Genomic DNA, 14,017 nt, shown 5'->3' with positions numbered 1-14,017 from the left:
GGAATTTAAAGCTTGGTCGCAAATGGGTCTTCCAAATGGACAATGACACTAAGTTGTGGCAAAATGGCTTAATGACAACAAAGTCAAGGTATTGGAGTGGCCATCACAAATCCCTGACCTCAATCTTATAGAAAATTTCTGGGCAGAACTGAAAAAGCATGTGCGAGCAAGGAGGCCAACAAACTTGACACAGTTACACCAGTTCTGTCTGGAGGAATGGGCCAAAATTCTGCTTGTGGAAGGCTACCCAAAATGTTTGACTCAAATTAAACAATTTAAAGGCAATGCTACCAACTACTAACAAAGTGCATGTAAACTTCTGACCCACTGGGAATGTGATGAAAGAAATAAAAGCTGAAATAAATAATTATCTCTACTTTTATTCTAATATTTCACATTCTTTTTTTATGATTAACATTTTAATTTATTAAAACACAGAAAAACAAAACATAATTATAAATACACAAAATCAACTTTTAACACCCACTACCACCCCTCCTCCTCCCCAACCCCAACACCAACCCTCAACAAACATATCTGTGGTCTTAGATGAACACATATAAAAGAATACAAAAACAAAAACCAAACAACTAAAAGAGGAAAAAAGAGAAAAATAAAATAAAATAAAATAAATATATATATATATATATATATATATATATATATATATATATATATATATATATACAAATATAAAAATCACACACACTGACAATTACCCCTCTCTCTCCACTATTCCACACGAGAACCCTCCAAGAATGCTAAATATCCACACCATTTTCTTACAAACAAATCCAGATTCCCTAGTCTTCTATAAGACCCCTCTTCTAAGGCGGCCACTCTCCCCATCTCCGAGCACCACTCCTGAAACGGGGGTGCTCCAACTGACTTCCAACCCCTCAAAATCACCTGTCTGGCGACCATAACACAGGTTAGGACCCAATCCTCCACATGTTTATTCTCCACATTAATTTCTGCCCCATCTCCCAAAATACAGAGTCTGGGGCAAAACGAAACCTGAGTGCCCAAGACATCACATCACAAAATTCTGAAATCTCAACCAAAACCCTTGGATCTTAACGCACCCCCAAAAAACATGGGTTATATCTCCATCCTCCAATTGGCATCGCCAGCAGGTAGGTGTGTCTTTAAGACCAAGCCTATACAGTCTAGAGGGGGTCCAATAGAATCTATTTAAATTATTGAACTGAATAAGGTGAACCCTTGCATCTCTAGATACAGACTTGACATTTTTCAGAATCTTAGTCCACACTCCATCCTCCAATACCAAATTCAAATCTTTTTCCCATTATCTCTTAATAGAAGTTAAAGCTCCATCCCCATACTCTGAATTAACAGGGAGTAGTACACTGATGCCTCATGACCTTTCCCAAAAGCCGCAATCACCTCTCCCAAAGCAACTGCCTCCTTAGGGGGGTGTGTGCTACTCCCAAAAATAGTACAAAGCAGGTGGCGCAATTGTAAGTATCTATAAAACTGAGGTCTGAGGATCCCAATATGTTGGACCAAGTTTTCAAACACTCCACTTTCATATAGGTCACCGAGTGTAGCAACCCCCCTCACAATCCACTCTGGCCAGTAGAAAGGGGACTTGCCAATACATAATCTTGGGTTCTGCCATATGCAGGGGGACATCTACAGGGAGAGATTGTAGCAGGTAGTTAAATTTTGGAATACAATTCATTTTAATAACATTAACCTTCCCAATCATCGATAAATGTAATGAAGCCCACCTGTCCACATTGTTTGAAATCTTTTTATTAATGGGTCAAAATTAACACTAACTAAATCAGACAAATTTGCTGGGAATAAGATCCCCAAATACTTAATGCCCTGTTTGGACCATTGGAAGGCGGCCGGCTGGAAAGCCATTACTGGACAGTAAGCTGTCAGAGCCAAAGCTTCGGATTTAGACCAATTAACTTTGTATACTGGGAACTTGGAAAAGGAAATTCCAAGTTCTGTGGAGGCAAGGCATAGATCTAGTAGGTTCAGAGACAAATAATAAAATATCATCTGCGTAAAGCAAAGCTTATGTGCCAAACCTCCCGCCACCACCCCTGGAAAATCATCCTCCCCCCTTATCACGGCTGCTAATGGTTCCAGGGCAAGACAGAACAATAAAGGGGAAAGAGGGCAGCCCTGCCGAGTGCCCCTATCCAGAGTAAAATAATCTGAAATTAATCCATTTGTTTGTACCGCTGCTACAGGTGTCTATAAAGTAACTTAATCCAACCAAATAATGTACTCCCGAACCCGTACATTTCCAAAATCTTAAAAATATAATCCCATTCTACCATATCAAACACCTTTTCGGCGTCAAGTGAGATGGCAGCGACCGGAGATTGATCATTCGCTACTGAACACATGATATTGATGAGACGCCTGATGTTATCAGAAAAGCTACGGCCCCGAATAAATCCCACCTGATCTATATGTATAAGAGATGTCATAACCTTACTTAATTGGTTAGCCAACATTTTTGACAATATTTTTACATCTAGTTGGATCAGGGAGATTGGACGGTAACTTTTACACTCACTTGGATCTTTGTCCTTTTTAAGAATCAGACTGATCCAGGATTGTGTCATGGTTGGAGGAAGATTTCCATTCTTAAATGATTCAGTATAAACTTCTAACAAAAGTGGAGCCAGTTCTGTAGCATAGGATCTAAAAAATTCTGCGGCAAAACCATCTGTCCCCGGAGCCCTGCCAGTAGGTAGGGACTTAATTACATAGTCAAGCTCCTCCAAGGTTATCTCAGAAACAAGAGAGTTTTTTGCTCAATCGTCAGTTTAGGAAGATCTAATGGTTCCACAAAGTTTCTAATATCTTCATCAGTAGACCAAGACGTGGAACTATAAAGATCAAGATAGAACTCTTTAAAGGCATCATTAATATCAATGGCTGAGGTAAAAATGTCACCACCAGCAGATTTCACTGAGGGAATGATAGAAAAAGACTCTCTCTGCTTTATATATCTAGCCAAAAGCTTCCCTGCTTTGTCACCCGACTCAAAGTATGACTGTCTTGCCCTGAATAACCAAAACTCCACTTTCCGTGAAAAAATAGTATTATATCTATATTTCAATCGGGTCAATCCTCTGAGGCCATCAGCTGACATACGGCGCTTCAGCTCTGCCTCTGCACTTTTAATATTCTCTTCCAACTCAACGAGTTCTCGTGCTTTGGATTTTTTGATGAATGAGGCATACTGTATGATCCGACCCCTAAGAACCACCTTAAGTGCCTCCCAAGCCATGCCCACAGAGGATACTGAGGACCAGTTGGTCTCCATATAAACTTTGATTTCAGTCTTTAACATTTGTTGGAAATCAGGATTTTGCAAAAGGGACACATTAAGGCGCCAGCTGTATGATTTCTTTTTCTCTATATGTGGCAACATCTCGAAACTCACCAGGGCATGATCTGAGACTAAGATATTTCCAATTGCGCAATCAACTACAGATGAAATGAGGGATTTGGATATCAAAAAAAATAAAATAATAAATCTTATGGACTGATGAAAAAAATGTATAGTCCCTACCAGATGGGTTCAAAAGTCTCCAAATATCCATAAGACCAAGATTTTTACACATCCTGTGAAGCGTCAATGTTGCTCTAGGGGGTTTACACACTTTTGCTTCACTGTGATCAAGGACTGAGTCCATCAAAAGATTAAAGTCTCCTCCCAAAATTATATCATGAGGGGTGCCAGCGGTTTGCAGCATAACTTCAAGATCTATAAAATGCCCTGATCATCAGCGTTAGGTGAGTAAATATTAGCCAAAATCAACCTTTGCCCTTGAATTTCAGCTAAAACAATCATGACTCTCCCTAATTTATCTTTAGTCTGTTTGAGACATTTGAATTGTAGATGTTTATTAATCAATATAATAACTCCCTTGCTCTTACTTGAGCCAGCACTAAAAAAAAAATGTCCACCCCATATCTTCCCAAATTTTTCAGCTTCCTGCTGGGAGAGATGTGTTTCTTGAAGAAACACTATATCATATTTCTTACGTTTAAGAAAAGTAATAACCTTCCTTCTTTTTATGGGGTGCCCCAACCCTTTTACATTCCATGTGGAGAGAGATAGTACACTCATATTAATATTTGACATTTTGATATAGTGGAAAAAATAAATTGTGTGACAAAAACAAAATAATACAGACCACATTCCCCATTAGTGAAACAATCAAACCCCGAACTTCCCCCCAAACAAAACAAACAGAAAAAAGAAAAACGTGCGTATTAACCCCACGCACGAAAGCGCCAACCGGCGACAATCCCTCTAAACTCAAAAGGTCCATGAACGCCCACAAGCCCCCATGACAACTTTGCCATCGGATTGCTCAATTTTGCCTCACAAATTTGTGAGGCAAAATTACATAATAGAAAATACTTTTGTAAAATAAACCCCAGCCAATAGGAAGAATGAACACAAAGAACATGTAGATTAATTCACAGAACTGTCTCAAAGGTGTGATCTTTCACAAAACAAATTCCAGCTGATATAAAACCATTCAGATTCCTCGGACAGACAAACGTATGTTCAGTGAGCCAGCTGTTATGAGTTCAGCGGATGACGTAATCATTCCAATGTCCCGTAAAAAAAAAAAAAACTCCAGCCAGCAGGAGGAATAAGCACGAAGAACGAACAGATTAATCCACAGCTGTTCCAAAGGAGTGTTATTCAATAGAACAAGCTCCAGCCGCTAGGCGGAACCAATACAAAAAGAAACAAAACCGGAATCCCGGTTCCCCGGATGGTCGAGTAAATTCACTCGGAGGCTGCGTAAAAGTATATATGACATACACAATCCGTCAACTTTATAAAAGACATCCTTTGTGTAAGCATGTACATATCTTGTGGTCATCCGTAGTGTCCACTCTCAAACTGGCCGGGAACACCCAATTGTTTACTCACCCATTGATTCAACAAAAGACATTGCCTGATTGGCACATGTAAATACTTTGCGAATCCTTCATTTCTATTCTCAGTTTGGCCGGAAACATCAGAGCAAAAGTGATCTTTCGCTGATGTACGAGTTTCTTACATTCCTTGAACCGATCGCGTTTCTTTCTTGTCGAACTCGCAAAGTCCGGGAACAAGAAAATATTATGGTTCTTTCAAGAAAGCTTCCCTTTGCTCCTCGCCTGGTGCAACACAAGATCTTTATCGGATGATCTCAGAAATCTGGCCAGAATCGATCGGGGCCTATCTCCCTCAGCAAATCTGTTAGCTGGGACTCTGTGAGCTTGCTCGATTTCCAGCTTGTGGACTGTTATGTCGAGCACACTCGGGAAAAGCTCGTCTAGGAATTTCACCATATCTCTGTCCTCCTCATGCTCAGGAATTCCAACAATTCGAACGTTATTCCCATGGCTTCTATTCATAAGATCTTCAAGCTTTTCAAGGAGATGTTCCAAATCAACTCTGGTCACGGGCGGATTAGCGGTTAATTCCCTCTCCGAAGATTCCAGACAATTGATTCGTCTCTCAACATCAGTCACTCTTGTAAATAACTCAGAGAATTTTATTTCCATCGCTGTAATCGATCGACGTATTACAGCGAGATCCTCCAAGTCAGCAAGAACCTTCGTCAACATCACCGACATGTTGGACAATTGACGCTGGATCACCTCTCCCGCCGCGCCATCCAAATCGAGTCCCCGATCTCTAGGCCTGTTGGGGGCTTTCATCCTGAACACGTAAGTGTCTTTTAATGTCTCCAGAGCTCGAGGATTTTGACTTCTTTGCCATGTTTTGCCTCAAAGAGCAAATGTGTAACTGGGTGTATCAAATTTCACCAGATTATAACATGAGAATAATTAAAAATTTAGCAAAGTGCACAGAGCTCATCGTTCACACGTCTGCTTCTCGCATGGCGTCACGTGACCCATGCCAATATTTCACATTCTTAAAATAAAGTAGTGATCCTAACTGACCTAAGACAGGGAATGTTTTCTATGATTAAATGTCAGGAATTGTGAAAAACTGAGTTTAAATGTATTTGACTAAGGTGTATGTAAACTTCTGACTTCAACTTGTAAGCGTGACTCACACATGTCTCTGTGGTTTCATTTAGTGCCTTGCTTTCCCTCTTACCCAAAGAGTATACCCAGAAAAGCTGTCTTTTCAGTGCTGCTGTCTAAAGTGCTCTATGCAAAATGTCACATGCTTAGCATTAGGTTGACGTCACAAAAGAATACGTCTAACAATGACACATTAATTCTGTGGTTGTTTCTCAGTTATGTGTGTGTGTACAACGTCAAAAGGTATGAACCAACACAACTCCAACATAATTTCTTTGGTTACACTTTATATTACAGAGTTCATGTAGGGCTGAACTTTGCATGTTGAAAAAACACATACTGATATTGTAATTTTTTTGTTGGGCTGCTTGCAAAAGATACACATAATTATTATTATTATTTTTTATAAGAAATAATTCAAAAGGCTTCCAATGATCATGGAATACCTGAAAAATTTTAATGAATTCCAGGACTGAAAAAGTTGTGGATATTATTAAAATCATATATTCATACATATGATATTTATAAAATCATATATTTATATAAATTCTTTGATGGGAACCCAGATTATAGCGACTTGTAAACTTATATGTTACTGTAAAGTGTTTTAATTTCTTGTTTGCAACTTTATTAAGTACAGATTTAAAGGGACAGGGCACAGTAATCAACCTTTCTTAAAATGCACCAGTTTAGCCATTTCAGATCATTTTCAACTGTAGCCCAGAGTCAAAAAATCTGTTGGTGTCATTATTTTACAACACCCAACTCTCAGTTGCAAGAATGCAACTAAAGAGCCGTGAGGGAAACTTTGATCTGCGTAGCAGTGAGACTCTTTGACAAGAAGGCAAGGGATGTGGTTCATTCTTTTTAAAAAAACACAGAGCAAGTTAAGGAAGCAAGCCGTTTCCAAGATTACCAAGCTCTCCGACCACGAGTGCAACAAGATTGCATCAAAGAATGTGTGATGCTTTGTACAGGCGTGACAGAGCACTGGTTATCTTGGCAGAAAAGTGATTTTAGATTCAAGTAAACTGCTCAGATAAAGCTAACTGCTCAGCCCTAGATGAGATCAGGAAGCTGCAAGATTTTTGAGACATTTTGCATGGCTTTGTCTATGTATCTTGCTTGCAACATCTTTAACTGCAGCTGCGAGGCCCTGCAAAGGGTGCTGGTTCTTTGAATGAAACAAACTGAAAATATATCTAAATCATTCAGCTATTATGAACATAATTCTTGCATCAAAGACCATTCTAAAATAAAGTATTTCACTATTGCACTTTCTGAATGGTGTTCCATCCATCATCTGAATGTGATATTTCATCCAAAATTCAATGAAAGTGAATAGTGACTGAGGCTTCCTCTTGTGTTCTACAGAAGAAAGAATGCCTTTCGAATTTGAACCAACATGAGGGTGAAATCAGTGTCGATTCTAGCTTGTATGGCGCCCTGGGCAAATTGCCATAATTTACCCTTATGGCATTCCAAACTTCTTGACCTTATTTCTTCCGTGCAGAAGGAGGCAGAATGTTAGGGAGTGAAAGCCTAAGTCACCATTCATTTTCATTGTTATGTGGAAATAACATGGAATGTCAATAGTGACTGAGGCTGTCGGTCCCTAATATCCCTCCTAACATCTTCTTTTGTGTTACATGGAAGAAAGTCAAATAGGTTTGGAACACATGAGGGTGAGTAAATAACTATTCTACACAGTGTATGTCCCGACCCTTTCACACAAAACCAAAAGAGCAGACCTGCAACAGAAAGCTGTAAACTGTTTTGAGAGGCAAGCCTCAATGTAAAGCACCCGCAGTTGTTCCATTTTGTGGTTTCATATTAGGAAGGTGCACAATGGCATTTTAGGGCTGTAACGTGAGTTCTTGCGCGTGGATGGAAATTTTGAAGTTCAACTGAAAGCTATCGCTTCCCCAGAACCTCAGAAGTGTTTTGCGTTTCTAGAGACAGAGGGAGGCGACACTGTCAACTATCGGAAGAATCATAGATGTAGGAGGGGACAATACCAGCTCTGACATTGCTGTGTGAAAATGAAATACAGAAATCAACACAGCTAAAATGCATGAACCTCACCAAGTTTCAACACACCATATAAATGCGACACCCAGGTTTTATTGAATCAATCAAATATCATCACATATTGTATATGCTTTTAAGGAAAGTTTTAAAGCTGAAATGATGGCATCAGAGTTTGAATAATAGCCTACAGTAATTCTAAATCATTTTAGTCATATTTCTATTTCCGGATATTTAGATAAGTGCAACTTAGATGTAGCCCTTACTAAAATATTGTACAATATAACTAAGTTGTAGACATTATACAGTATTGGTGGTTCTGTATTATTACTAGGATGACCAGATTCCTGCTTGTGGAAAATGGTACGGCCCCCTCCCAGCAAAAATGAAATTGAGGTACCCTTACCAAGGATGTTCCACTCAGTGATGCGGCGAGTGACAATGTTTTTTGCGCAAGCCCGCTCATCAAAGAGCGTGGTTTTGTCAATCAAACTGAGAGTGGGGATTCTAGAGTAGAAGTGTTTGAGGCTGCTCTGAATGTCTTTCCACTATGGGATGTCTCTCAGTAGGGCCCACTCAAGTTTTTCTTTGTTCTCCAATGAGCTGCTCCAATTTTGGAGGTAATCCACTGATGCTGAATAAAAGTTTCTCACTGCACAAAAGAAATCATCCGCTCGCATGTCACCAGCTTCAACAAGGGCATCCAACTGCTTTTTAATGTCAGAAGGTATGAATGATTCTCCCGGCCTGGCCTGCAAGACTTTTCTCAGATCATGAATGAGAGAGGAAACATGTGTTGCCATGCTGCAGTAATTTTTGATAGTCCAGCTGCACAAAAGTGAGTACGTTTCATATGACAGCTTCAGATTTGATGTGGGCAGAAAAACATTTCGGATCATACAATTTCTTGATCAATTTCGCAGTGCAGTCAGCCGACTGAAAACTATGGCCATGCACAACAGAATGATAAGCAAAAAATCCTTCACTTGCGTGCACCTTGTCAGATTCTGAACTTTGCTTCACAAAAAAATCGCTAGCACTTGGTATGGCACACTTACTTTTAGCAGCATCCACATGCTTTTTTTTATGATCATGCTGTGCGATATCAGTGCGGCCTCCATGGGCGATGGAAAAGCGAGCTCCACAAATCTCACACCTCACTTTACTAGGCTCTGTCTGTGACTCCTTTTTTAGAAATGTAAACTCGACATTTTTATATGGGATGTCTGGCCACCCTAATTATTACACAGCAGTTAGGCATATGCTGTATGCCAACCTAAAATAAGTGATAATAGGTATGGCCGCCAGAACAGCGAGGAGGATTTTGACCCATGACCTTTAATTATACTGAGGTGATGCCACAGCACCTTTGAGTGAACTGTTATTATTTGTTTTTTTTTTAATAAGAGTACACAGATTCTCTGTACACAAGCACAGAGCAGCGGCAGGCGGGAGCGCTAAAATCAATTGAAGGCACGGGCTGAGATTGAGTCCGACTTGTCTGAGCAATCAGTCACTAATTTAAATCCAGTATTACTTGGAGTAAGCCATTTAAAAGAAGAATAGTTGCTTATCTCTCTTTGTTATTTAACATTGGACTGAAAATGTATATATTTTTTATTCTTTATCAACACAAAAGCCTGTTCTTTTATGTAAGCCTGTTTTTAATAAATAGTATATGGTTATGCATATTATGATCAAATAAATATATTGTATATTTTTTTATAAATTGTATATTGGTGGGGACCCCCCATAAGACTTGATTCAATTTGAGCACTGAATATGCCTGTGCCATCAGGGAAGAAAAAAACCATTGATGGGATAACCTGGTTATTCAGGTGGTCAGCTGACTTCATTTTATTGCCGCATAATGTTGCTGAGCCTAGACCTGACCAACTGAAGCAACCCCAGATCATAACACTGCCTCCAGAGGCTTGTACAGTGGGCACTATGCATGATGGGTGTATCACTTCATGCACTTCCCTTCTTACCCTGATGTGCCCATTGCTTTGGAATAAGGTAAATCTGGACTCATCAGACCACAAGACCTTTTTCCATTGCTCCACAGTCCAATCTTTATGCTCCCTAGCAAAGTGAAGTCGTTTTTTTCTGATTAGCCTCACTATCAAGTGGCCTCAATAAATTCACATTATGCTCACCTCTTCAGTCACTACTACTCCACTGAATGAGAACGGTTCATTCACTTAAAAGATTCATTCAAAAACACTGATTCGTTTACAAACTAAATACCACTAGTCTAAAAACCAGGGTAAGTGAAGTGAGAGCGGAATGTGCTTGATGCTTTGCCTTCTGTTTGAACTATTTTTGCTGGCGGAGAAGAAATGCGTGAACTAACTGGCCAATTCTTGCTGAAACGTAAGCAATTAAGTTATATAATAAAAAACAATACCGTTGCCTATCACACTTGCATTGTGCTGTTGTTTGACATATTGAACAGAATGACAACAAACAAACAAACAAAAAGAAAAGCTGACAAACAAAAAATAACATAATCACTGGCAAGAAAGACGTTATATACACAATTTATTTATTTTCATTTCATAGAAACAAAATTAAACCCACATAATGAGGCTATAAAAAAAAAAAAAAAAAAAAAAAATAATAAGAAAAGAAGTTGTCCTTTGCCCACCTAAATATGGGAAACTATTATAATTTGTCATATTTCTCTCAGGAACCAATGAGTCACCAGAGGACAAGTCTGTAGTAAACAACTGTGGCACTGGTGGAAATGACTATATGGTCACAGCATCCATCGGTCTACCTACAGCTCTCAACTGCTGTGCCAACTCGGGCAATGTGAAGTTCACAGTTCAGATTTACTAATCAGACTAATCAGTAAGCAGATTACCACGTTAATTTTACAGTAATGAATTGAAATCAATTCTGTAATTTTTTTAAAAATTCATCTGAATTCAAATGGATATTAATCAAACACTAAAGTATGCTGCATTTCTTATTGACAGAAAATATAAACAACAACAATAATAATAATAATAATAATAATAATAATAATAATTAGAAAGAAAATCCGAAATCCGAAAGACTTCCTCTACAATTTAAGTTGACAACACAATTATAATAAGCAGAATTTACTATGTCTGAGTTTGCAAGGAATTTCAGTTATATAACAACTACTGTTACTACTAATACAACTAAGCATTTATAACAAGTGAGGTTAAATGGCTCACTATTTGGCAGGTATTGCATGAAAGTCATATTTTTTATGCAGGTTGTTATAACCGCATATCAATGGCTTATAATGGATTTGTAAATGAGTTATAAGTCATTAATTTACCCATTTGTAAACCCTTAACAAAGAGAATATTGATATAAAATGCTACCCAAAATATTCCACAAAAAGAAATATTAAAGATGTTAAAGACTGTGTTAGACAAGCAAGGAGAGGCACTTCTCCCCAGATTCTTCAACAGGCTTCCTGCATACACTTTCTAGAAGAAAAAAAAAGTTGCAAAAAGGATAAATAGAGAGTAGCCAAACAGACACACACAAAAGCCATCACAAAGACATGCATATTGTCTATTAAAGGGATATCATCCAAAATGAAAACTCTGTCATCATTTAGAAAGTCATGAGGAATGTCATGAGGGTGAGTAAATGATGATAGAATTAATGTTTTCAGGCGAACTACCCTAAGGGTACTCTACCTTGTCGAGAAGCGTCTTTCTTGTGGTTATGAATGCACTGAGTGACTTTGCAGTACAATAGTCCAATCAGCAGAATAATACCAGGATATAGCATAACCGGCCCTACAGTGATATTCATACATGAAATATTGATTAGTGCTTAATGAGAGAAACACAAAATAATGTTCAATGTACTAATATAACTGGAAGCAGTAAAGAGAGAGTACACAAGATGTAGAAGCTGTCTGTATTTGGGGGAGAGGAGGTTGTAGAGGTAGTAGAAGTGCTTGTAGAGGTAGTAGAAGATATGATGGACGTCTGAAACAAGGATTTGGTATTGGCTTTTGGAACTTCAGTCACCTCTGTTGTTACATCACAGACAGCATCAAAGGTGCTGTTGCCTGGGATCTTAATTCCACTTTTACATCTGGAGATTAAAAAATGAATGGAATTCTATTAGCAAGGCTTTCAAAGAGTGTGTTTTCACACTTGAGTACTTTTAAAAGGAACCAAACTCAATGCATCTTTTGAATGCTCCAATTTATTATTGGAGCATTCACATCTACTGTAGCAAACATTTTTCAAAGTCCTTAATGTTTCGTTGCTGAATCATATGTGATGCACAAGAGGGCACTGATTGTACATGAATAGTCTGGTACATGAGCATGCTTCAATGTATGGTATTAGCTTTGAATTGGTGGCTGACTATCAACATCTGTTAATCTTATACATTATGAACAATTTATTATAAATATTGTTTAACTATTTGTTAAAACAACTTACTCTTTCAATTTTCGACAGATCGAGTCAACCTTGTCGGTGAAAAAGCCATTGCTACATTTCGTGCATCGGTTTCCTAGAAGAGAAATAATTTCAGATTAATCTGAGATGTTTCAGTATTCAAGGTAAAGTTCAGTAAAATGTAATACATTTTAATTTTACCTGTCTTATCCAGTCCAAAACCCTTATCACAAAAGCAAATCTCTTCATTTAGCACATCCTTAGGCTTAAAACCTGTCTTACACTTGCAACGAGTGTCGCTGGTTGGTGTGCACTCTGAGACTTCCTCACTACCTGTTAAAAAAAATGTTAATGTTTTTTTTTTTTTTTTTTTCTGAAAACATAAATAACGACACAAAAAGTTTTACAAAGGTTTTCTTTTTTTCCTGCATGGATTTTTTCTTTGACTTCTTTCTCTTTTGCATGCTAACAACAGTCACATATTGAGTGGCTCATCTTATAGCATTACATATGCAGTACAGTACATTCCTGGTTTTGATGAACCCAAATTGTCTGAAAAGAATGCACTTATAATAATGATTAAAAAAAAAAAAGTAATTAAATCCAGGCTATGTTGCTACTAATTAGTATGAATATATCCATAAGGAGTTTAAAAAGTTTATAATTTCTAAAGCAGTTACCTTTTTTACATGTGCTGCAGTTATCACAGGAAATTTCTGTTCCCCTTTTTGAATGGTATTGATTGTCTGGACAGGGCTCGCATTTATTTTTAGAGTAATTGAGGAACTCACCTATAAGTAACAGACATTCATTTTATGTGGTGGCTCATGTGAGCCAATCTCTCATTAGATGATGTGATCATAAACCAGGTATTTTGCCATAAGTACTCAATCATACATACCTTTTTCACAAACCGGTGTCATTCTTGCATTCTGAAGAGGTAACAGCAAACAAAGGAGAGTTGAGAGGACTTTCAAGTGCCAGAACATGACAGCAGTATTGTAGTATAGTGTTGGAACTGTGTGTTACCCTCAAATGAGAGGAAATAGAGACTGAAACCTCTACCCAAAAAAAAAAAGGTGACATTTAGCCCCAACAATACAAGAACAGTCAACTTCCTCCGCTACTGCTGTGACATTTTTCCATTGGAACCATATTATGTACTGTGGATCCAACTGTTGGATCATTCAGTTATGGTATGTTTTCTTGTCGTAATATCTAAATCCTTAAGTTAAAACCCTGCTTATTTCAAATCATGTAAAAATTGTCATTAACTTGATGGATTTATTTGCTCTGAACCTGATTGGTTGCGTGAAATTTGTTTAAAAATGAAGTCTGACATTTGAAAATGTATTAAAATTTGATTGAGATTGCAATTTGTCAAGGGTTAGCTGCGCATACTACAGAATGATGAAAATTGTTGCTGGTCTATACTGTTACCATGGTGACAAAAACCATCCTTCTTGGTTCTACTGTATACATACCATAGACCTTCCTTCTGCTCCAAACTTAAGTAATTTAAT

The 14,017-nt window shown here is 38.1% G+C and overlaps 1 protein-coding gene across 1 annotated transcript; it reads right to left on the bottom strand.

The window, feature by feature from the left end:
• Positions 1 to 10,623: 10,623 nt before the first annotated feature.
• Positions 10,624 to 13,534, bottom strand: LOC127446231 (tumor necrosis factor receptor superfamily member 4-like). The gene is made up of 7 exons (XM_051706979.1): positions 13,396 to 13,534; positions 13,175 to 13,285; positions 12,696 to 12,827; positions 12,537 to 12,609; positions 11,981 to 12,180; positions 11,775 to 11,876; positions 10,624 to 11,558 (listed from the first exon to the last, which is right to left on the bottom strand). Exons 1-7 carry the CDS (start codon positions 13,481 to 13,483, stop codon positions 11,497 to 11,499), a joined length of 768 nt encoding a protein of 255 aa, XP_051562939.1. The 5' UTR covers positions 13,484 to 13,534; the 3' UTR covers positions 10,624 to 11,496.
• Positions 13,535 to 14,017: the final 483 nt, after the last annotated feature.

Source organism: Myxocyprinus asiaticus, chromosome 9 (assembly GCF_019703515.2).
Source record: "Myxocyprinus asiaticus isolate MX2 ecotype Aquarium Trade chromosome 9, UBuf_Myxa_2, whole genome shotgun sequence".
Classification (NCBI taxonomy): Eukaryota; Metazoa; Chordata; class Actinopteri; order Cypriniformes; family Catostomidae; genus Myxocyprinus; species Myxocyprinus asiaticus.
Note: the sequence above shows the minus strand (reverse complement) of the source record. Positions and strands in the feature narration are given on the sequence as shown.